Source organism: Chiloscyllium plagiosum, unplaced genomic scaffold, assembly GCF_037043375.1.
Source record: "Chiloscyllium plagiosum isolate Xiang-an unplaced genomic scaffold, Cpla_swu_hap1 HiC_scaffold_28, whole genome shotgun sequence".
Taxonomy (NCBI): Eukaryota; Metazoa; Chordata; class Chondrichthyes; order Orectolobiformes; family Hemiscylliidae; genus Chiloscyllium; species Chiloscyllium plagiosum.
This window is the reverse complement of record NW_028270166.1, coordinates 13,382,604-13,408,651: the sequence shown is the minus strand read 5'-3', so window position 1 is coordinate 13,408,651 and position 26,048 is coordinate 13,382,604. Positions and strand designations below refer to the sequence as shown.

The following is a 26,048-nucleotide window of genomic DNA, read 5'->3' as shown; positions in this document are numbered from 1 at the left end:
TAGAGGACACTAAAATTTGTTCCTGAGATGCAAGTCTTCCCTTTTCTCACTCAAATATGTTTGAACAGTTATTATAGGAAAAGCATTAGCACCCACAAAGCTGCTCCCAACCTGATGTTACTGCATTTGGATGAAAAGGCTTCTGGTTCACAGCAACTTTAAGAAAACTTCAGAACAAACCTGAAAACTTTCAGAAAGGTGACAACAAGCCATGAACAGGTACATTGCTCAGACTGAGAGGTTCTGTTCACAAACATGCCCTTAAATTCTATTACGCTCTAGATACTCCATCTTAAATACTTTAAAATCAACCATTTCTAATAGACTATTGACAAATACATATAACGCTTAGAATCCTTTAGGACTGTTCACAAATGACTCAGAGGCCATATGTTTTAAACGAAATGTGCTCTCTTTATTTAAACTGGGGTCATCTGTCTTTATTTTGCAGTTTATTCTACAGCCATTCTTAAGGGAAATCTACATCTTAAATTAAAAAATAAGTCAGATGTAAATAGTACAAAATTTCTCCTAAAAATTGTAACGCCTGTGTTCAAATGTTTCAATTTTAAACATAAAGTATACTAGGGTAAAACAAAGGCTCAGAATAAGGAACAAATCAAAAAAATGAAATCAAGAGTTATATGGTACAGCAGAATATTTCTCCTAAACCTTGCAACACTCAGAGCACAAAGAGGTCATTGTGCTATTGGGAAGAGAGAGGAGAATAAATTCAAAGAAAATGCAGTCCAAAGCCCACAGCGTATCTTTCAAACTCCTTTTAAATTTTTTTTGTTGTTTTTGTTATTTAATCAAGTGATTGTCACAAAAGAGTCACAAAATTAAGGAATTTCTGGCCAAGTTTACACCAGAATATACTCCTTTATTTCCTTTCCCTGCCATGGTTTTAACGCCTGTAAGGATGGAACCCCTGAGCATTGTGGTTCTGACCGCGGGCAAATCCACCTGGTGCCGATGGTGGAGCCCCTGGAGGTGCTGGTGCTGAGGGTCCTCCATATGAGGGAGCGGGTTGATTTGGATCCGAGAAACTTGGGGCTTGGCCAAAACCACTCATATCTTGCCCATAACCTATTAAACAAATAGAACAGAAAAAGTTATAACTGCTTAAAGAGCATAAGTGCACACTAAAATCATTAACTTAACAGAAAGCAACTTTACAAAAATCAAACTAATTTTGCATAATTAGATCATCCTTGTACCAGCACAACAAATGCTCAACTGATTTAGCACACTATTCTCCCATTTAAAATAAAAGCTAAGTGAGCAAGGACTACATCCTACTTAAGCTACTCATCTTTGTTGAAGCAAGGCATTTCAAAGTCTATGCAACACCTACCTGCTGCACTATATCCCTGCTCAGCCTGACCGTAAGTCTGAGAAGGACGTGTGGGTCCGTAGCCTGAAGGATCCTGAGGATAGTTACCCATGCCTATTAGGGAGATGAGGAAACCAGGATGACTACCCCAGTAAGCCTGAGCCTGCTTCAATCCATGGCATAGATGCATCAGGTCACCAGTGGTATATGGATGCACAGAAATGCCAGCGAAATAGAAATACATTTAAGCAGATGTTTGGTGATTTTTTAAAATTCCAGGTAAATTGTGGCAACAAACTATCAATATATTAAGTTAAAACAAATGGTGTCTACGTTAATCATCGGAATTGCACCCCAAGGGCAAGTACCTTCAGTGAACGTAGTACAGCCTGTAGAAAAGGTACTGAGCTGCACAGTATATTTGGGTATAGGGAGATAACAAACATGCACCCCATAACAACAAGTAAATGAACAGAGTGTATTTTAGTGAACTACATGCTTTGATTCAGCTACTTCCAAATAAGTAAAAAAAAGTTAAAATAAAAACTAAATGCAGTGCCAGATAAAACAATCACAATTATCTTTCAAGGACTCCATTATAATAACGTTACAATTTAAGCTTTTACAATTAAGTATTACCAGAAATTGAGAATTATAATTTAGCATGGGAGTCCATTTCATATATTGAAGCCTTTGACAAATGACCATTTCCTTGTATAAGCAGCCCAGTTTTCATTTTCATATCATGAAATTCCTGCAATAAGTTTTCACCTTAAAAATGAAATCTGGCTAAAGCAGTCATCCTGCTTACTTAAAAGACTGGAAGTTAGACCTTCAATCTAGAACAAAGAGCAGAGAGTTGCATTTAGTCATGTTTATTTAAAAACTGGAAGTAGATGGACCATGGTTAAGATTCAGATCAGGAACAGTACAGAGACCAACAGGTGGGTTAGAAAAGTCCACATTCAAACTTAGAACACTTTTTAGGGTGACAAAGGGAAGAGCAGATTAAACTAGAAATCAGGAGACAAAGCATTAAAAATTACAACATTGCGTAGATGTAAAACGTTATTAATTCGTTTTTAGTTTAAACACAGTAATCTGCACTTGTCATCTGCTCTGACCCTTACAGTAGAATCTATTTGACGAACTGTTATATAATGCTAGAAAAGGATGATCTAATTCAACCCACCATTCTTTACCTCCTTGTCTTCTGGTATTCACGTAATACCTGTTTGTATTCCCAGCAGGTAGAGGGACCTCGGACTTCAGGAAGACATCTGCACTGAAAGGGGTTTTGTGTTTTTCTAATCCTACAGCACCTCAAAATCCTACACTACTTATTACCTACCATACTGGTTGTACCCAGGGAATTCGGGCTGTCCAGCAGGTGGCTTGCTCATGTCCTGAGGTGTCTGTGTTGCTGGTGGGTAGCCCATCTGTCCTGCTCCTGGTGTGGCAGGAGGTGCTGGTATTCCAGGTGGGCCAAACTGGTCAGCTGGAGGTGCGCCAAATCCTCCATAGCCTGAATAGCAACAAGAATTAGCTCAGGTCAAACAGATGTAGATGTTTTTAAAAAATACAGGGAGTGAGTGGCATGATCACATTGTTTCAATGTTTGTCACAAATGGGACAAGAACATTAAATATTATGAACAAATAAAAACACCAGGCATGGCCAGGAACAAAATGTTTTTGGGCATATGCCATACTGAGGTGTACAAATGTGTATGCAAAACATGAATTCTGCTGTGCTACACTCGGCCTAGCTGTTTATTCCTGGCTGCTTGTAAAATTGACAGCAGGAAAGTAATCTGTCACAAATTCAGTACTGTACAGCTCACTCTGCTAAAAACAGAAAAAACACAGCATGCTCAGAGCCATATGGGATCAGGAAAGATATTAGATTTTTTGATGGGCAAGAAAATCTAAGAACATTCATATGGTCAAGTAGAGAGGGCCATCAGTTAAAGATAACCAGAGAAAACCATAGATCAAACTCAACAGATATATTGCCAAGCATAAAGTGCAAACCAGCTTGGTCCTTCAATGGACCATATTATTTTAAAAAAAGGTCAGCAACAATAGCAATGCAGAAACTAGAATTTTTTAAAAATGTACATTTGAAGATACAATGGCAAGGCTTCTACAGGCTGCACTGTTAGGGTACAAAATGCCAGTTCTAAAAAGCAATTAATTGATTTTACAATTCTGAAATTGTTAGTTTAAGATCTAAACAAAAGAAAGTGTGCAGACCTTTAATAAGTGCTATAATACCCACCTGAAACTTTTACTAACTAACTGTAGATGAAAAGCAAATAGTAGAGCTGGTCAGCATGTCCTAATCAGTTGTTCTGAACATTCATGTCAGTTGCCTAATATAACTGAATTTCTCTCTTTGCACCATTACAAAATACTTCCTGAACTTGCCATTGGATTGCTTTTTCATAGTTTTAAACTGACTGCTTCATTGTTGTGTCAATACAGTATAACCATTATCTTTGGAATAAAAGAGATCTGGGAAGATTGGATATTACTGTAATAGATGTGCACATTGTAAAAAGCACTCCCATCTCAATTTATATTACACTGAAAGATTAAAAATGTCATCATACACAATATAATGCAATATGTTAACAAAAACGCTGATTTGATCAAAGTTCTAAAGTTTTTGCAATGTTAGCATGTTACAGGCAATTTTGTTTCTCTATCTCCAACTCAAAACCTGCTAGTACGATCAAATTAATTTTTCATTTTTTCTGGGTAAGTGGACATGCAATGTTAAAAACATACCATATTGTGGAGGAGCACCAAAACCCTGTCCAAATCCCTGAGGTGGCGCAAATCCTCCTGGAGGCGGCTGTGGAACTACATAGGGATTAAAGTGGGGAGGCTGTGGAGGGGCACCCCTCCCTCCTGGAGGTGGTGGCGGCCCATACCCACCTAAAAAAAAGACAAATCATATAAACAGCGTACCTTCCTTTGACAGTAATATACCAAGCATTACTCTATTTAAAAATAACTTACCCATTGGCTGACCAGGTGCCATCCACATACCTGAAAAATATGCAACAGTTAAATCAAGCCTACATTCATTTACAATTACTACCCAAAAAGGTCCAAAAAAGTTACAACCTGCACAGGGTCTTTTTAAAAAACAGGTTCCGTTTAAGTCCGTATTGTTTGCAAATTGACACTCATTTAGATAATTCGATTTACAGATATCCTAAAACAATTGTGTCTCAGCTGAATCAAATATCTTTAAGCACAACAGCAAGAAGACGCATGAAACAGCTCAAGTTATTTTATGCCTTTTTTGACACCTCACTCATCTATGTAAAAGAATAGCGGGCAACACAAAAGGCACTCTGCCTATTTCCCATTTGCCAAATTCTTTAAACAATGTTTGCTTTGTCAGAATTATTTGTTAGCATTATCAAAAAACAACAGCCAGCTAATTTCTTAACAATGTACACAGACACTGAACATCTTAGATGATAGACAGGATACAATGGCAGAATTAAGGGCCTTTTCTATTTCTCACTTCCCTAATGCTTTCCAGTCATGCTTATCAAGACAGTCTCCAACTGTTGCATCTGTTGGCAAATGACACCCAAGCGTCCAATAATTGTGTTCATTTCAACCTACTCTAAACCCAGGAGCAATGGGGAAAGTTAAGCCAGCTTTTCCTTCTGTAAAGTAATTCAGTACAGATAAGCTAATCTTAGGGAGCTCTTGTGGTGCAATGGTAGCATTCCTACCTGAGACAGGAGACCTGGGTTGAAGCCCTAACTGATTCCACCTGCTCCAGAAATGTGTAATACCTCCCAACAGGTTGATTAGGAAATAGCTAGAGACAAGCTAATCTCACTAGTCAAAGAGAATGTAGGTTCACCAATAGCATTAAGAATCAAAGTATTAACAGCAATAACTTAGTACAAGATCTATTCTGAATCACTTGCACAGGAAGTGTTCAGTGCTGCACTGCCAGTCAAATTTTGGACAAGCACACACAGATGTTCTAACGTGGGCAGATGCACAATCTGCATCCCTTAAAAAAAACTGCATTATATACAAAATGGTCAGTGGAAAATCTTTCAACGCCCATTACAGGAGGCTCAAAACTCCTGCTTACAGGTTCAAAAGCAGATAAGCATAATTTGTAACATGGAGTGCATCTGCTGACTAGTATTGAACATTTCAATTGTTAAATCAATACTGCTGCTGAAACATGCTAGTGGTATATACTTCACTGACACTTTTGTTTAAGGTGGTATCCAAAAAGAGATTAACCACAAAAATGAAATGCTAAATTTAAACTAGAGAACAATTCTAGAACTCTAATAATATAATTTCAGAAAGATTTACATGCTGAAAAGCATATCACCTTAAATCACATTCATGGTTATTTGAATGACTAACCCGTTTACCTTGTGGACTACCATAAGTCTGTTGTTGCCAGCCTTGGGAGGGCTGACCTCCCCAACCATTAGCTGCATTTGGCAAACTCCTGCTCCACTGTGGTGCTCCTGGCTGGCCAGGCCCTGGACCTTTACTGTCACGAGGCTCTGCACGTTTCACTTCAACCTAATTAGGATAACAGAGGGAAGGATAAAAACACCACTATCTTCTCTTGCATACCCCTCTCCCTTGACACACCCACATCTATCAAACTTAACATTACACTTACATCTTATAACTTACAACTACATTAAATAGCTTAAATAGGCCAATATATATGAAAATATGTTTCTCAAGTATAAATTACTGTTTTACACATGTAAATTACATAAATTAGGCTTATTTCAAATTAAGATCTAGTTTTGTATTTAACTCATTTCAAATTAATATCAAAATCGCGTGCAAAAATCAATCTAACCATCACTTTTTTTTTTAAAAAAAAGCACAGATTCATATTACCTGAGAAACATAGCCTTTTGATTGCCGTGGCCTTACTTAAAAATGTTATTTAAACATCTAATGGAAGATAATGACTTACCTTCCCCAGGCTATGCATAAAGAATCTCAATTAATTACTTGAAACAAAATGTCAGAAGGGAATGGATGAGCTAATCGAGTCTTAAATTACATCTTTAACAGAAAAAAGGAAATACATGCAGATAAAATGGACAGTTGAGTAAATTAGAAGCAAATCTTCATACTGTGTTTGAATAAATCACACATCCCCCACCACCACTTAGCAAATAGCATTTGAAGTTCAAAGGTAAACTGCCATTTTCAAGGAACATACAAACTAATCCATTCACAAGTGTAAAAACATTTAATTAACTGCTCAAAGTGTATCACAATAATTTGTACATAATACCTTATTCAACTTCCTTAAAGTTTTGTTAAGTCTACCTTTTAAAGTTCACTTGAAAAAGTTGATACTACTCAAACCGGCTGAGTCCTTACATTCATGTCAATACAAAGACATTGTACAGATAGGAGAACCAATTATTTCAATAATAAAATTGAAGTATTGCCCAAACCATTGTCCAGACATCCATTTCATTGAACTGTAAAATTTCATAAAAGTCATACTGCTAGGTGCAAGATGCTGCTAAACTGAATAATTGCTTTGCATTCTAGCAAGTAAAACTCATTGTGACTCTTAACCAAAGTAATTTGCATCCAGTTGATGGGGGTAAAATCTACATAAAATTAGTACAGAATCATTATTTAAATCAAAAAGGCAATTATTCTTTTCCATCTTCTGGGATTGAACTTATGAAAGAAAATTAAACATTTTCAAGCCATAACTTCATGCCTTGTGCAATGGTTAAATTCATATTTTCGTGGTGTACATGCATAATACGAATGTTAATGTTCCTGTGTTAGACATTTTCAATGTTCACTATCATGCAAATGGGATCTGACCTACTTATCCCTGCACTTAATTTAAGGATGCAAAGTTTACTCCCATTAATGATCTTAAATAAAAATTCCTGTCAGTTTAAAAAGCATCATAGTGTTTATTTGAGTGCTCTATGAGTGAGTTGGTGGAAAAGAAGATAAGGCAAGCCCTCACAAATAGAAGTTATATCATTTTTGACTTACAAATTTTTATATCTGGGCAAAGGATTAAACAGTTTGATATTTTGCTAAGTGTGCTAAACAAAGCATTCTTCAATTCTTATTCCAAAGTCAAACTCAATATTCACCTTTTCACACCCCATGCTGAAGAAGGGCAATACACTTGCATTAATAAGGGACATCAGTGGCAAATAATAAAAATTGTAAATTCTAAAACAGCAAAAGACAAAACATTGTTAAGGGTTAAATAAGAAATTAAAATTGTCTGGTTTGAAAAAAAAACTGCACTCTTAGGACGAGTTACCTTCCTATCTAGGAAAACAGTTCTACCCCAAGTCAAACACCAAAATGCTCATTCATTTCTGATTCATTATGTTTGACCCAACAAGAAACAACAATGCAATCTTGTTCTATTTCCAAAAAAACCATCATACAGCCTTTAAAACTGTAATCATGTTCTATGTCAGGAAGACTTCTATACTCACTCAGAACAGGAATCAGAGATTCCCTTAGTCCAAGCAAGGAGATCCTGCAACCAGATTTTCACCCAATGGGTAGATTGGATATATTAATATAAAATCAGGCAAAGGCTGTCTAGCCCTTTTTATTTTCCAATCCATAATACAAATTTATTGAAGGCTTTATTCATTTACTCAGAAGCGTTGAAAATTTGAGATTATCAAGCAAACTTTACTTGCAGCATTGTAAGGTGACCCTGAAAATTAAACTATAAAAAAGTGATCTCTCATCAAATCCCACTTATGTTTTTGCCCAGTAACTATTTTGCAGTGAGGTATTAAATTTGAACTTTGGGACTGGTAAATAATTATAAACATGCCTCTCAAGAGTTCAGCAGCAATGATCAGCAATTGCATCATATTAGCGCTGTCACATGGCATGAGCATAGTGGAATATTATGGCTGTTGCACCTTCAATAAATCTTGAAGGCTAAATAATACTCAAGCCCCAACAACTGGTTTGTCACCAGAATCTGAGGATTTCATGCTCATTTAGTAACAGCCAAATTAGTACAATTGAATTTTAAAAAAAATCTTTTTGCCCAATGCACTAATCACAAAGTTTCTAACCTGACATTTTAAACTCAAAATTGTTGTACATGATCTGGAGGACAGTACATGATCTGGGGTACAGCTCATGCACAACAAGAACCAGACTGATACCTGAACATAACTCCCCCCTTTCCAACTTAATTCACCGCTTCCCGATATATAAAAGCAAGCATTTACAGGTTGCATTACAACACAGTATGAAGATCAAGCAAATGAGGCCACTTAACTGGATTTTTACATTAAAGCAGGTTATTATCGACTAAAAGTATACAGCAAGTGACCTCTGACAAAACAAAATAAAATTGACCACCAGTCCTTCAGCATGTCAATACAAATATAACACTCATTACAAACACTACTAATTTTCTTACAATTCAAAGAAACTTAGCTAGTCACAAATTCTGTTCTTAAAAACATATCTGAAGGAGTGGTTTCTTAAACGGAGACTTAAATGATTAATACAGATTTCACCGGTCTTCTGATGAATAGCTAACTAATACAGCTAATTAATAGTAACGTGCAAGTAGCTAATAAATTCTGCTTAAATGCATGCAGACTAATTTCTTATGTATGGGCACAATTAATTTTACTAAGTTCCACTGTTTTGAAAAAGTGATTTTGTATATATAATTATTCAAAAGGATAAAAGCATGAAATATAACAGGATTAAAATCTAGATCCTTCTAAGAGTTAGGTTACCTCTTAACAGGATTTGTTTCAATGCAGAGACAACACAATATAACCCCAGTGAAATCTCCAGTCACCTAAGCCTCGGTTCAGTCTAAGGGTAAAATAAAACTACAACTACACACTTTTTTGCCCATGATGTCGTGATAATGCATGTTGACAGCCTGGTCCACTGATTGCTCGTCCTCGAAAGTAATAAATCCAAAACCTATCCAACGACGAAGAGTGAATCAAGGTAGCAGGGTGTAGTGACACAAAACAGGATGATGCACAGTATTAGGGCGGGGTAATTTAAAGGATTATCCCAGGGTTTCAGATAACTGGAAGCCCCTTCTAGTTAATCACTGACAGGAGGACAAGTTTCAGCCAGTCAGGATTCAGCTACAATACAGTATTTTACCAGTGAAAACTATTCTGGATTACAAAAGCTCAAACTATTTTATGGCAATCCCTAAGTGAAGCGATGTTTAAAAAGCTGGGATGCTATGAGTCCCATCTGACTTTTGTGTTTTAGGACAAACTGTATTTTAGTCTGATCAATCAAGGCTTAAAGAAGCTGACCAGAAAGTATAGATACGCCATTTCTAACCTCAAGGTGCAAAGTATAAATGTAACACGGTGTACAGTGATTTAGAAATTCTATGAAGAGCAAATTAACATTGAACCCTGCGTTAATATAACACAAGGGGGGGGGCGGGAGGAGAATAATTCATATTAGGACTTCCACATTTCCATCAGCAGTTGCTGTGGGGATGTTTGAGGCAACGAGAAGGTGGGAGTCATCAAAAGGACAGCCCTCCATGAGCAACTGCGTAACTCCTACGAGAGTAAGGAATAGCCTAGCATAAGTCTCAGGGCTCTTCAACCAAGCTCAACCTCTTCACATTGTTACAGGTTGCCTTTTTTCCCCCCAAAAGTGTCATTTTTATTAACAAACAGATTTTATTGACCTACTTTAGGTAGATATATGTATTTGACCATTAAAAGTTAATAATGAAAGTTGTTGGCCTCAAATAAAAAAGTGGCACATTGCATTGCACCAAGTAATCCTATAAATTTGTATTTTAGAATTAAACATGGGTTCTGAAGTAGTACTGCAATCTAACAAGTCACCAATATATACTGCTTGGAATCTTTAAACATCAAACAATAAATCAATTCTAAATTAACAGGATCTCCAAAGACTAAAATGATGGACACTACTCGTCAACAAATGTAGACAGAACTATTAAAGAAAAATATACAATAAGCTAATATCCACCATCTTATAGTATTTGGCTTTCAAAACAAAATCATAACTGTGTACGGTAGGGACACCCAGTGGCAGTGTACCATTTTATAATGTGCTCTAAGAAGCACGGAAATTATAGTGCCAGACACATGAAGTGATACACTATCACCTTTTATTTGCTTGTGGACCACAACCATTTGATCATCTAGATATAATAATCTCAGGGAGGCAAGGGAGCAAAGTAATAAATGATTGTAACATTGTACATTTAGAAGAACTCATTAATGTTATATTAAAAATTGAATTACACCCTTTGCAACCAATTTCTAGAAAACCACTGGTGAAACAATATAATTTCGGGGCCAACCAGTTTTATCTGAAACCCTGCGTTTTTCCTCTTGGTAGGCACATTGCTTTGCAGCTAGTGCTGACAGCAGCAACATAGTGCTATAGCTTTATAAACCAAACTAAAATATATATTATAATATACATACAATACAGGAAGCACCCTCAAAGCTTATCCAACGGTGTTGGTCAGCCCAGAGAAGTTCTATTTAAAAAAAACATCTGATACACAAAGATACAGGCCAAAATGGTTTGCAGCAGAAAATTCTGCTGTCAGCAACAAGAGCAAATAACCAAAGTCCTGCAGTTCCCAGACAGACATATCCCATCCCTCCTGTGTGTAGAACTGGCCTGTACCTGTGTGATACAACTTATCACAAACCTAGAGAAGAAAATCTAAAGAGATAAGTTAATTACATTAAAACAATGCACATTTGTGTTTCTTACATTATTGCACTTAGATTTAACTAAATACTTATGGAAATTATGATACTTAAATAACAAAGCAAAACTAAGACTGAATTCTAATTAACTTATATATATATATATATATATATATTAAGACAAAAAAAAACTTGAAAATGAATATCCAAAACAAGTGAATGGATTCAGATGACAAACTAATTACAGGTAAATTATCAATGACTGTGAAGGCCACATAATTATCTTGGGCTTAGATTTTTGTTAAAACTGACCTAGCAAAGAACTAGTTTCAGAAATAATAATTTATAGAACAAATTTTAATCAATATCTGACCAATTAACATCTACACAGGACACAAAATAAGCTTGGAAAACTTAATTCATCCAAAATAAAACAACTCTGCTTTAAAAAATGTGCATTCAAATTGTTTGGGGAATAACTGACTTAAACAAAAAGGAGCATGATGCTCAAAAGCTTGGGAACAACCATTTTAGCAAGCATACTTACTGGCATGGATTTTTTCATACAGTTTCTTCATAAAAATGGTTCTCAGAAATGTCAAATAGACTCTATTAGCAATTTACAGTTCAAAGTAAATATGAAAATGAGCACACACTACAAAGAAATTTACCGCTGAAACATCAAGCTGCAGCAATTTACCTGATCTCACCATTCAGCTAATTCAAGTACCGCACCACCTCTAAAATCTGGGTGCCTAGACTACTTCACATGTACACGTTTATTTCAGCTTACAGGAGAAAGTGAGGACTGCAGATGCTGGAGATCAGAGCTAAAAATGTGTTGCTGGAAAAGCATAGCAGGTCAGGCAGCATCCAAGGAGCAGGAGAATCGACGTTCCTGAAGAAGGGCTTATGCCCGAAACGTCGATTCTCCTGCTCCTTGGACGCTGCCTGACCTGCTGCGCTTTTCCAGCAACACATTTTCAGCTATTTCAGCTTACAGTAAAAAAAATTGAACCAGTGTACACGATAGTTACACTTACCACTGGATACTATTTCTTCTTAATGGAGCATTTTGGACTTAAATGTTTGTGGTATTGTAAAACATATTTTCTTGTATTGTATTGGGGTGGGGAGGGTGGGTGGAAGGAAGGGCAGTCAAACAGAATATCATAGCAACCCATCAGACTACATGTAGAAAACATCTTATTCCACAACTCAAATTATACCCAAGCTATGAATCAAACTCAAACTTTCTGACGCAATCAATCCTCAGTGGCAGCCTTGAAAGCTCACTTCATCTATTTATGAACTTCACATAAAGTCATTGCTAACAATGATTTTATTGCTCCCTTCCAAAATAATACCATTTCTCAATATACAACTTTTAATACTGCCATGGTGCCATATTTTCATCTTTAGCGTCAGAGTCATACAGCGCAGAAACAGACACTTCAGACCAACCAATCCACGCCAAACATAATCCCAAACTAGTCCCACCTGCCTGCTTCTGGCCATATTCCTCCAAACCTTTCCTATTCATGTACTTATCCTAATGTCTTTCAAACATTGTAACTGTACCCACATTCACCACTTCCTCATAACGTTCATTCCACATGCAAACCTTCCTTTTTTTAAAAAAAAAAATTGCCCGTTATATCTCTTTTAAACCTCACTCCCCTGATACAATACTGAGTTAACCACAAACATGAAAATGGAGATGGTACCATGGTCAAACTTGGACAGGAAGGTCTGACACCAACAACATTATGGCACCACATTGTCCAAACAGCAGAATTAATACACCTTCCTAGTCAGCATGACCACTAAATGTAAACAAAAATCTTCCATTTAACACTTTGCAGCCTTTTAAACAAGTATTTTTCTAGGTGAAACAACTACTCAGGTTGTAAAATCTGACAATACAGTTCTTGTTGAGGGCTTCAAGTTGCAGGTTGATACACAAGAATGTAAATCAAATTCTCAACAGCATGGCTCAAAATAAGTAATTACTGCACAATCAGATCATTTTAATTGGTGAATGATAGCACTTGGGATCCAAGGTCAGGGTTTCCAAAGCCTCCAGAGTCATGTTACCCAGACCACAATCCATTTTAAAAAATATATATAAAGTAGCCAAAAGACATTCCAAAGCCATTTAGTGCAATGCCAAGACTGCACACTAAAAAAGGGTGAAACAATCCTGACTAAAAGCAACAAGGACCAATGGTTCTTAAATGCTAATAAAACATTACGTTAGAAATAACTTGCATTTGCACAACTTCAGAAAATAAAGCACTTTTGAAGCAGGTCACTTATAAGGAAATGCGGCAGCCAACTAGCACAAGGTCCCACAAGCTACAGTTTTGATCATTAAAAATATGGAGGAGTGGCAAGTATTGTTCAAGACTCTGGAAAAGACTCCCCTGCTCTTCTTCACCAAAGCCAGAGCATCTTCCACATCTACACGAGGGTCAGGCAGAGTCTTAAAACATCTCACCCAACACTTAAAAACTGTACTGAAAAGTGTCAGCCTGAATTGCGCACTTATATTTCTAAAATGTTGCATGGACTCTATTAAATGCATAACAACACGCTATGGAACTCAAACCTGCTGCTGATACACAAACTCTTTCACACAACTTGGGTTTCACATGTTGTAATTCTTAAAATTATGCAATTGCAGAACACTTACCAAACTTAAAATTGCACAATAATCCACCTAATAAATTAACACTTATGCCATACAAGAAATGAGCAACATCTGAGCTTTTTACAATTTTACAGGGTCCGCTAGATCTTGAAAATGAAGAGTTTTCTTGATTCTAGATCTTTTTGTATAGCAACAAAGTTACTGGGAAACGGCAAACTGGTAGTCTAACAAACAAGCTATTGCAATATCATGTTTTGACCAAGGTTTCTATTGGTGTTGTATGAAACACGTGAGTTTCCTGGGTATAGCAACTTAATATGTATCACCTGCCCTCACAGAAGTTAAAATACTTCTCATTTGCTTCCTCAATAGCTTTTAAAAAGGAAAAAAAATTGGAAAATTGAGTCATATGCACATTTTTGAGAACCCACATTGAAAAATACTGTATGGCTTCATAAGAGATAGTTTGTCATCTGAATGTAATAAAACGGATTAAATTAACAACATAGTGGATCAGCCTTTACCTCGGGGCCTCTGCTTCTCGGCATCATAGATCATTACCACTTCAGAGACCTGAAAGGAAGAACCAAAATATCAAGAGCAGCAAGACAATAGTAATGTAAATACAGGATTTAAAATTATGAAGCAGTTTCTATTTGGACAAAATCAATTCACATAGTTCTCCTTTTAAGCCCCTGGTCCATCAATCTAGCATATGACAGAAGCATTTAGGAAATAAAAGGAATAGTTTCCAAGCTTAGATTAAGTGAGTTGGCAAATATCTGACAAAGAGAGCAAAATTTTGACAGAAAAAACAATGGAACATATTATCTAAATGTTAAAATTGTACAACTCTGAAAAGCAGAGGGATTTGCGCGTCTTTGTGCATGAATTGCAGGTAGCTCAGATGAATGTACAACAATTAGGAAAATTAATCAAATATAAGCATTTATTGCAAAGAAAACTGAAGAAAAAAATTAAACAAGTTCTGCTGTAAGAATAGAGTACTGTTGAGATCAAATACAGATTAGTGTACAAATTAGTCACGTTATTTAAAGGAGAATACGAAAACACTGAAGCAGTTCGAAGGTTTACCAAACTAAGATTTATATTAGGCAAGCTGTCTCACAAGGAAAGGTTGAATGGGCCAAGCTTGAATTTAAAAAAGCAAGTAACTTGATTAAAACAGAGGATCTTGAGGGTTACTGGAGTACAAAGTGACAAGTTTTGGTTCCTAGCCAAAGAAAGCTCTAGAAGGACCATTTAAAAAGGTTTACCAGACACATTCCTAGTGTGATGGAAATGACCTATTGGGTCAGGTATTTATCTATATCCCTTCATGTTTAAAGGAAATAGGTCATCAATTTTAAACAGTAAAATTATTAAAGGGGGTTGGTGGATAAATGCTGGGAAAAAGGTTTTGCACTGTCTGGAAACCTTTATTGCTTAACCTTTGGTCTGTGTTCTGTAATTTAGAACTGGTGCACAGTATGACCAGTCAAATGTCACCATAAAATGTTTTAATTTTTATAAGACTAAGACAAAACTTACCAGCGCTCTAAAGGATGTAACTAGTAGGGTTAACAGAGAAGTTTTAGCTTATTCACTTTAGTCCAACTGGATTTCAAAAATCTATTTGGTAAGTTGGTCCAGAGTTATTAACAAATAGGGGCTCAGGACGTTAAGCGTAATACATTATCAATTAAGGTATTTTTCAAGTTGGAAGACTGTGCTCAAAGAATAAACTCAACAACTTTCAACACTGCCTATAAACAGAAGTTTTAATGTTTTGCAAAGTTAGGGTCAAGTCTGAAAATGATTAGTTACTCACCACTCCAAACCTTTTGAAGTAATCCCTGAGTTCTGTCTCACTGCAATTGTGAGGAATTCCACCAACAAATACCTTCTTTGATTTATTGCTGCTCTGGTTTTGTGAACTCTTCTGCAAAAAGAAAAAAATTACATGGCAACAACAGCTTGTACTGTGGTACAAAACAGCTGTGGCTCATTCAAGTATTAAGAAAATGTGATGACGTGCTTGGAATTCGAAAAGTTAGTAAGCATTACTGTCAGTTCTACAGCTGGCAGGGGTTGGTTAGTTCAGTTAGCTGAACCACAAGTTTGCGATGCAGACTGATGCCAACAACATGGGTTGAACTCAAACTCTAGCTGAGGTTACCATGAAGGACTGCTTCTCAATCTCTCCCCTCACTAATGCTTGGTGATCTTCAGGTGAATCCACCAACACTCATCTCTAGTGAGAGTATCCCTATGGTCCTCTGAGACAGTAATGACTTCAACTTATTGTGTCACATCATGACAGAATCCAAAGATTTTCACTGATAGGAGTGAAAGAACTATAAAAGTAAAACCACTTCAAAGCAACCTTGCATGGACAAGTTCAAATAGTGTCTGCAGAGTTGTTAAAACTATGGGACTCCCCAAAATTGAACTCCACTGGGCATGGAACGCTTGTACTCCAGCTTGCTGCACCACAAAAATGTTTTAAAACCTAGTTTACACCTGAATAAACACAGACTGATATCTGCTCTTTCCTTGCTCCCCAAAAGTAGTAAACTGAGAATTTACTGAACATTATCACAAAATTTACATAACAGAACAGTAGGTCATTCAGCCATTCACAAACCTGCTCCATTTTAGCTGATCTAATTTTAACCTCAACACCCTTGACAATCTTTCATTTCCTTCATAATCAAGAATCTACTCACCTTTGCCTTAAAAATATTTTAAGATTCTGTATCAAATGCCTTAAGGAGGGGAAATCAAAAGTCTCTCAACCTTTACATTTTTTTCCCTCCGTCTTAAATGGACGGCCCCTTGATCTAACTCAGTTTTAGATTCTCTCAGAAAGAGGAATTCAACACTTCCAAGAAACTGAGAACAGAGGTAAGAATTCTTCTAGCAATTTGGTGTAGTCTACAGCATAGTACCGTCTACCCAATACTTACTCCCCATCCACCTTCTTTTGGTTTTGGTTTTTCCTGCTGCATGGAACGAGGCGTACATGGTTTTGGATCAATCTGCAAAGCAAAATAGAAGCATCTAATTAGAGTGGGACCAGGGCAGACTGATCAACAGTTTTCTAAAGTTGCAAACAAAAATTTTGAAGTAACATGACATATGTTGTACTTATTCTTGTAAAACTTACCCAAGAAATGTTTTGTCTATAAATTAAGAACATAGAACAGTGCAGCAAATGAACAGGCCCTTTGGTCTGCAATGTTGTGTCGAACATAACACCAAATTAAACTAATCCCTTCTGTCTGCCCATGGTCCTTTCCTCCATTCCTTGCTTATTCATGTGTTATCTAAAAGCACCTTATATGGCCCTATCGTATCTGCCTCCACCTCAACCCTTGCAGCACGTTCCAGGCACTTAGTGCCCTGTGCAATAAAAAAGTTGCCCCCTCGTCTGCTTTGAAAGTTTTCCCCTCTTACCTTAAATGCATGCCTTCAAGTATTCAACTCCGACTGACTGCCAACCCTGTTTATGCCCCTAACAGGTCTCCCCTCAGCCTCCACCATTAAAGAAAACATCACTACTTTGTCAAGTTTCTTCTTCTAATCCAGGCAGTATCCTGGTAAACCTCTTCAGCACCCTCTCCAAAGCCTTACACCCTTCCCATATTGTGGCCAGAAGTGAACACAATACTCTAAGTGCAGTCTAACCAAAAAAATTTATAAAGCTGCAAATCACTTCCTGACTCTAGTCCTCAATTACTAACCAATAAAAGCAAACGTGCCACACACCTTCTTTACCACCCTATCTACTTGCAAAGTCACTTTCCAGAAGCTATGGACAAGAACCCCAGCATTCCTCTGTATATCAATGCTTTTAAGGGTCCTGCCATTAACTGTATAATTTCCTGGAACATTTGATCTCCAAAGAGCAACATGTCTCACTCGCCAGTATTAATCTGCATCTGCCATTTCTCCACCAATATCTGCAGCTGATCTATATCCCACTTTATCCTTTGACAGCCTTTTACATTATCCATAACTCCACCAATCTCAGTGTCGTCTGCAAACTTACTAAACCACCCATCTACATTTCACCCAAGTCATTATATAAATCACAAACAGTGGACCCAGTACAGATCGCTGCTGAAGCACTAGTCAATTTAGAAAACTTGTTAAAGAAGTTCCATTACTTTAAAACAATTGCCTACTCAACTAGCAACCACGGCTTAATCCTCATGGTCCACACAAAATGAAGTAATCTTAAGTAATGGGATAGTTACACGTCAGCTTGAAACTTCAAAATACAGGACTGGACTTATAAATGCAACAATGTGAATGAAAAGTGCAATGTAGCAAGATTTAGGAATATCAGACAGGAACACAGTGAAACTGCTAAACTAAATTTTTAAACCTGCACGAATATGATTACTAGCTGAAGAACAGTAATGACAAACTTATTTTCTAATAGTTCTTTGAATGTTTGTAGGCGGTTCAACGATCAGAAAACTTAAAAGTAACTTTTTTTTAAAAATAAAATCAATTGGAAACCCACCGTTCTTCCATCAAGATTATGAGGTCGGCTGGCTAGTACTGTGGCCACACAGTTTGGATCCTTGAACTTCACAAATCCAAAACCTCGAGACTGATTTGTCATCTTATCTTTCATTATTACACAATCAACCACCTCACCATATTGAGAGAAGTAGTCTCGGAGCGTCTCTGAAATATTAAAAATTATCCATTAATCCAGCATTTAGTAGCTCAAATAGGTGCTGAAGTGTTTCCCAATCTACAAACTGGTGTAATTGCAGTGAATAAGATGATCAAGTAAATGCAACTGGGTACTTGCGTTCAAGTTACTCAGTTCAAATGCTCGTTCTAATATTCAAAAACAGAACATCAAGGATTTGAAGAGTCAATGTTTGACACTTAAATGAAGTAGCCGAGACATTGGACTCAGGTACGCATTGACAGAAAACCTAAGTTGGAAATGATTCATTCAAAGCATCCCATGATGTTATTTAAATTACGTACAGCTTTATTAATAGCCTTTACTAATAGAAGAGGTTTCCTTGATAGGGAATCAAAGATGCACTCCAAGACCAAACCAAGGGTTAAAAGTCATCTTTCAATTGCTAGCTAAACTATGCATTGTCAGAAATAGTGAAACAGTACATAACCTACCCTGTGTAGTGTTCCAGTCAAGACCACCCACAAACAGCTTCCTGAAAATATAAAATTTTTGAATTAGCATTTTCCCAAAACAATTTTACCATGTTAAACATAAGAAATTATATATAATAGGATTTCAAAACACTGCACTGTTAAATTCAGCATTGGATTCAAGATAAATACTTCACTTCACCTTACTTTCACTTCACTTGTTACACCACCAACATACTTCAAGTGTCTATCATTGTCAAGCTATGGACTGAATCTTCAATTCACATTACTCAGGAGATTAGACATTTAATCAAATACTAATCATAATTTTACTCAAGATGACAGTCAACCAAATACTCAAATTACCTTAGCTGTTCCACAACTTTAGTTATTTCAATTGTGAATTATAAAATTACCTTTTGTAATGAATTAAATGCATGACTGCAAAGCAACACAAATACAAATCACAATCTACTTTGGTAAACTGGAGAGATAGTACAAGTTAACAGACAGGAAGAGCTTTTACCTTTCCATGAAGGGACCCACAGGTTCTTTTAGCCCTGAGTACTCAGGCCTTGATTCGGCATCTTGTCCAAACAACATAAGACTGCCAAACACCAGTCAAGTTTTTCTTTGTTATAGCATAGAATCCCTAGTGTGGAGACAGGTCATTTGGCCCACTGGGTCCACACCGATCCTCCTATCACTCAATGATCCATAGAAGTCAATTGGTAGTTCTTAATCCTGCAGTTAAATCCATCAAAAGCTCTGGAATTTCATTATTTCAAACCTACAGAGATCTTGAGACCACTGTCTCAAACTCTACTCCAATAGCCACTACTGCTGCCATATGACACTAAGATAAGCATCTATTGCTGAACCTTCATTCTTACCTTTACAGCCACTACTCCAAATGCACTTTTGGCTGGCTTCTCTTTATCCCTCTATAAATTCCTTCCTCTATCTTAACATGCAGGGTGCAATCATCCAACTATGGAACCCATTAAAAAACACCATGCATTTAAAAAACTATCCATGCTTTCAAATCCCTTCCATAGCTTGGGTCATTCTTTCAATCAGGAGAAAGTGGGACTGCAGATGCTGGGGATCAGAGCATAAAAATGTGTTGCTGGAAAAGCGCAGCAGGTCAGGCAGCAAAAAAGAATCGACGTTTTGGGCATAAGTCCTTCTTCAGGAATGAGGAGGGTGTGCCAAGCAGGCTAAGATAAAAGGTAGGGAGGAGGGACTTGGGGGAGGGGCGTTGGGAATGCGATAGGTGGAAGGAGGTTAAGGTGAGGGTGATAGGCCGGAGAGGGGGTGGGGGCAGAGAGGTCGGGAAGAAGATTGCAGGTCAAGAAGGCGGTGCTGAATCGGAGGGTTGGGACTGAGGAAGGGGGAGGGGGGGGGGGGAAAATGAGGAAACTGGAGAAATCTGCATTCATCCCTTGTGGTTGGAGGGTTCCTAGGCGGAAGATGAGTCACTCTTCCTCCAGACGTCATGTTGCCATGGTCTGGCGATGGAGGAGGCCAAGGACCTGGATGTCCTTGGCGAAGTGGGAGGGGGAGTTAAAGTGTTCAGCCACGGGGCGGTTGGGTTGGTTGGTGCGGGTGTCCCATAGGTGTTCTCTGAAATGTTCCGCAAGTAGACAGCCTGTCTCCCCAATATATAGGAGGCCACACTTCCACTGACACTCTCCTTCGACTGACTGAACTGGTCCTCATTCTTAACTTCTTCCAATCCTCCCACTTCCTCCAAACAAAAGGAGTAGCCATGGGCACCCGCATGGGCCCTAGCTATGCCTGCCTCTTCATTGGATATGTGGAGCAGTCCACTTTCCGCAGCTACACTGACACCACCCCCCACCTATTCCTCTGCTACATTGATGACTCTATCGGCGCTACCTTCTGCTCCCACAAGGAGGTTGAACAGTTCATCCACTTTACTAACACCTTCCACCCCGACCTCAAATTTACCTGGACCGTCTCAGACTCCTCCCTCCCCTTCCTAGACCTCTCCATCTCTATCTCGGACGACCGACGCAACACGGATGTATACTATAAACCGACTGACTCCCACAGCTACCTAGATTACACCTGTTCCCATCCTGCCCCCTGTAAAAACGCCATCCCATATTTCCAATTCCTTCGCCGCATCTGCTCCCAGGAGGACCAGTTCCAATACCAAACAACCCAGATGGCCTCCTTCTTCAAAGACCGCAATTTCCCCTCAGACGTGGTTGACTATGCTCTGCGCCGCATCTCCTCCGCCCTTGAACCCCACCCCTCCAATCGCCACCAGGACAGAACCCCACTGGTCCTCACCGACCACCCCACCAACCTCCAGATACATCATATCATCCTTCGTCATTTCCGCCACCTCCAAACAGACCCCACCACCAAGGATATATTTCCCTCCCCACCCCTATCAGCTTTCCAGAAAGACCACTCCCTCTGCGACTCTTGTCAGATCCACACCCCCCACCAATCCAACCTCCACTCTTGGCACCTTCCCCTGCAACCGCAAAAAATGCAAAACTTGCACCCACACCTCCCTCCTCACTTCCCTCCAAAGCCCCAAGGGATCCTCCAATATCCATCAGAAATTCACCTGCACCTCCACACATATCATTTACTGCATCCGCTGCACCCGATGTGGCCTCCTATACACTGGGGAGACAGCCGCCTACTTGCAGAACGTTTCAGAGAACACCTCTGGGACACCCGCACCAACCAACCCAACCGCCCCGTGGCTGAACACTAACTCCCCCTCCATCGCCAGACCATGGCAACATGACGCCTGCAGGAAGAGCAACTCATCTTCCGCCGAGGAACCCTCCAACCACAAGGGATGAATGCAGATTTCTCCAGCTTCCTCATTTCCCCTCCCCCCACCTTTTCTCAGTCCCAACCCTCAGACTCAGCACCGCCTTCTTGACCTGCAATCTTCTTCTCCACCTCTCTGGCCTATCACCCTCACCTTAACCTCCTTCCACCTATCGCATTCCCAACACCCCACCCCCAAGTCCCTCCTCCCTACCTTTTATGTTAGCCTGCTTGGCACACCCTCCTCATTCCTGAAGAAGGGCTTATGCCCGAAACGTCAATTCTCCTTCTCCTTTGATGCTGCCTGACCTGCTGCGCTTTTCCAGCAAGACATTTTAAGCTCATCCTTTCAATCTCCACACTCCACAGGTATTGATGCTTCTGACATTTTCAATAATACCCAATTTTAATTGCACTACCTACCACACCTTAAGTTCCTAAATCTATTTTTTAAACTTTCCTCCTTTAAGATACTCAATATCTGACTGAACAACCTATCCACCATTTTCACCTTCTTACAAGATGCAGTATTACATTTTGATTGATAACACCCATGTAAAGTAACTTGTGATAGTAAGTTGAAGGTGCTATATAGGTGCAACTTTCTTCGAGAAAGTAATATTTATATTTGCACAACGCTTATTGCACTGCTGCTAGTCCGTATGCTACCTTTTTCATATCAGTGAGCAATATCCATTAATGTTGAATGTCTAATCAACATTAGATTTGCTTTTGCAACAAGTGCAACTTTAACAGCTACCTGTACAGTGAAGTTTGTGTCAGAGGTTTCCACAGACTATTTTGCCTTGCACATTTAATGCCACCTACTTTCTAGCCCATTCGTGCTTTCTCCATTCCCTTGCCTCAAATTTGATCCATCTTAAACTTATACCAACGCTGTCGAAAGTTCACTGGAATGATACATTCAACTATGCTTTTCTCCAGATTCCATAACCCTAAAACATTTTCTGTTGAAGATCTACATTACATTGCTTTGGTTAATTTGTGTAGGGTGGCACAATAGTGAGCAGTGCTCCTTCACAGCACCAGGGACCTGGGTTCAATTCCAGCCTTTGATGACTTTGCCGTGTTTTGAGTGGGTTGCTGCTGAGTGCTCCAGTTTCACCCCACAGTTCAAAGATAAGCAGGTTAGATGGACTGGCTATGTTAAACTGCCCAGTAGTGTCCGTCATTTATTTTGGGCAGCACATGTACCAGAATGAAGGGCCTCTTTCAAACATTTAATATTAATTTTTCATTGATTTGAAAACAAAAAAACCTGAAGGGAGGAAACAGTATATGCCTCAAGTTGTTTGAATCTTAAGGTGCAAAAGACAACATTACCAGACAACAGAAAAATAATTAACATGAGCAATCATCGACTATAAGTCTTAACTAGTAGGTCAACAGGAATCATGTTCAGCCTTATTGCGACAGAAACTAATTTAACATTTTCTTTTCATGACCACCTGATTAAGCAGCACTCTGAAAGCTAATGCTTCCAAATAAACCTGTTGGACTATAACCTGGTGTTGTGTGATTTTTAACTTTGTACACCCCAGTTCAACACCGGCACCTCCAAATCATGACTTTCTTTTCGAGAGGACTTTTGTTTTTCCCCCCCTGGGTACGTGCGTGGAAAAACACTAACAAAAAAAAAATTAAGAATTGCGAATATTGGAAAAACTCAGCAGGTCTGGTAGCATCTGCGCGGAAAAAGCAAGAGTTAACATTTCGGGTCCTGGGACCCTCCTTCAGAACCGATAACTAATCGCATCCACATGGTGTATAACACGTGGTGAAGAAGCTTTGAAATATTTTCTATTTCTGCAAAAAAAACCCCAGCTACTAACTAGTGTTTCTAAGAGGAGAAAATATGCCATAAATAAAAGGAATTTTTATTTTAAAAAAATAGAGGGTTTGATTTACACGTGCAGAGGATTTGGACTTGTGCCCTCCTCGCCATGCTTCTCCCTCCCCTCCCCCACCCCCCCAAAAAATCAGCATGTTTTAAATAAAGAAAAAGGATGGAAGAGGGGATTTTTTATATTTAGTGCGAAATAAATGGGAGAACCCTCGTGGGCAAAATAAATGAACGAATTGAAATCAGGGTAAACCCTCGGAGAGAGATGACGAGTTGAACTCGGGCGGTGAAAGGAGAATAAAATTCCTGTCTCCCGCCTGGACGTTGACCTTCACCAGGCGCCATTACCCTCCTCCCTCTGTTCCCTTTCAAATTCTCCTTCCCAAGGCATTAACGGGGAAGGACAAAAACAAAACAGATAAGTAAATAAACGGCGTAGTTAGATAAAGGGTTTTAAATAAAACTTGAGCGGTAGGTCGCCGACGCCACCAATCTCAACGGCCGCCCGCGCACGCGTTGAGGGGAAAACTTTGATGGTCTCCAAACTCAAGGTAAGGCTTCGGGGCCTAGTCTCCGGCCTCTTACCCGATCTCGTCGCCGCCCTGGTTGTTCATGGCGGCGGGTGGAGAGGAAACGGGGCTGTCGGCGCGGCTCGACGGCAAGGTGGTTTCTCGGTGTTGGTCGGCCGTTTTCTCCGATTTTCAGTGGATCTCTCTCGGTGCTGGTCTTTCTCTTCCTTTCCGCCGGAGCTAACGGGTCCGGTCTCCGAGCGGTTCGGATCAATTGGCGGCTCGTCCTCACAAGCTTTTTTTTTCCCCCCTCTCCTTTCTCCCACCCCCACCTCCTCCTCGTCGTCCACCTCCAACAACAACAGCAGCAGCACCTCCACCGCCGGCGGCTGCTCCGGCGCCTGCGCTTCGCCGAGACTGAGAAAGGACACACACAGAGCGAGTGAGAGCGGCAATGAGGGTGGGGGAGGGGGGGAAAGGAAAAAAAAAACCAACCGATGTTGAAACTGCGCAACAACCGCAGCGCTACGGGGTCTCCCGCTCTTCACGTCAGAGCGTCTCCATGGTAACCTGCCATCCGGGGCCCTCCGAGTGGCGGGACGGGACTGTGCCGTCCGCCGGGACTTGTAGTTTCCCTTTCTTGCAGCCGCCATTCTTGGACTTCCATTACGGGAAGGAGGAGGAAAATGAAACGTCAAATTCGTCGGCGTTGTGTGTTTTGCCTTTTTTTTTACCCCTTTTTTCTATTGAAATTTGAATTCGGGTCAACTTAAGTAGGCGACGCCCGATTCGCGTACTGCAAACCATCCCCAACAACGACGAACAACAAAAAAAACCCCAAACAACTGCGGATGCTAGAAATCAGAAAAAAAAACAAATTGCGGGGGAAAACTCAGCAGGCAGCCTTCCTCTCCTTAGATCCTGCCAGAGCCGCTGAGGTTTCCTCGTAATGTGTATTTCAGTTCCCTACAACGACGAAGGCAGACTTGCATTTATGTAGCGCCTTCTGCAGTCACTGTTCGCTTGGAAGCGTTTATTTCACCCAGCGAGCAGTGTAGTTGCACAGAGACTGCTGTCAGGTACGAAACCTAATAGTCCGACAAGCAACGAAGAAAATAAAAGTTTCATTTGCTTAGCACGTTATGCAACCACTGCGTTTTCAAAAGACTTTATGGAGTCATAGAGTTTTATTGCACTGAAAATTGACCTTGAGCTCATTTCGACCGGAACAGTAGACAAACGCATGTTTTCATTCAATTTCCTAGTTGATCCATAGTCTTGTACGCTATGGCGCTTCAAGTACACATTTAAGGCCTCTTAAACGTCTGGAGAGCTCCCACATCCACCACCCATTTTAGTCAGTGAATTCCTGATTACCCACCATTCTGACTGAAAACGTTTTCCCTATGGACTTCCACTCCTTAAAAATGTATCATCTGGTAACAACCCCTTACTAACGAAGTATTCTTCAAACTCCTTCACCTAATTTAGGAAATATGACAATCTATTTGCACACACCCAAGCATGTTAGATTAGATTACTCACAGTGTGGAAACAGGCCCTTCGGCCCAACAAGTCCACACCGACCCTCCGAAGAGCAACCCACCCAGACCCATTCCCCTACATCTTAACACTACAGGCAATTTAGCATAGCCAATTCACCTGACCTGCACATTTTTGGACTGTGGGAGGAAACCGGAGCACCTGGAGGAAACCCACGCAGACATGGGGAGAATGTGCAAACTCCACACAGACAGTTGCCTGAGTGAAATTTCTGTACTCTGGTCGTTATCTTTTTTGGCAAAGCTGAGTTATCAAGTTGGGAAACATTCGCTTCTGCCTTTATTGGAATGGAAAATCAGGCTGGATTTGTACCTGGAAGCTGATGTGCTAAGAATTTGCTTTGGTAGCAAGCTGAAAATTACCCAGTGTGGTAGTTGAAATGCGTTAAAGCTCAGATTGGTGGC

General features: G+C 39.4%; 1 protein-coding gene and 1 non-coding gene across 5 annotated transcripts; both read right to left on the bottom strand.

Moving 5' to 3' along the window:
- Positions 1-393: 393 nt before the first annotated feature.
- dazap1 (DAZ associated protein 1) lies at positions 394-24,482 on the bottom strand. Of its 4 annotated transcripts, XM_043721340.2 has the most exons (13): positions 24,158-24,475; positions 18,907-18,947; positions 18,275-18,441; positions 16,710-16,781; positions 15,572-15,682; positions 14,265-14,313; positions 9,254-9,336; positions 5,766-5,922; positions 4,363-4,392; positions 4,129-4,278; positions 2,688-2,861; positions 1,358-1,450; positions 394-1,089 (listed from the first exon to the last, which is right to left on the bottom strand). In XM_043721340.2, exons 1-13 carry the CDS (start codon positions 24,184-24,186, stop codon positions 908-910), a joined length of 1,338 nt encoding a protein of 445 aa, XP_043577275.1. In that variant the 5' UTR covers positions 24,187-24,475; the 3' UTR covers positions 394-907. The 4 variants fall into 4 exon arrangements, with proteins under 4 accessions (XP_043577275.1, XP_043577276.1, XP_043577277.1 ...); XM_043721341.2 differs by lacking the exon at positions 1,358-1,450 and having other exon boundaries at positions 24,158-24,439; XM_043721342.2 differs by lacking the exons at positions 1,358-1,450; positions 2,688-2,861 and having other exon boundaries at positions 24,158-24,482.
- On the bottom strand, positions 4,569-4,701 carry LOC122539227 (small nucleolar RNA SNORA13). Its single transcript, XR_006309007.1, has one exon. It is a non-coding gene; the product is annotated as a small nucleolar RNA SNORA13 (small nucleolar RNA).
- Positions 24,483-26,048: the final 1,566 nt, after the last annotated feature.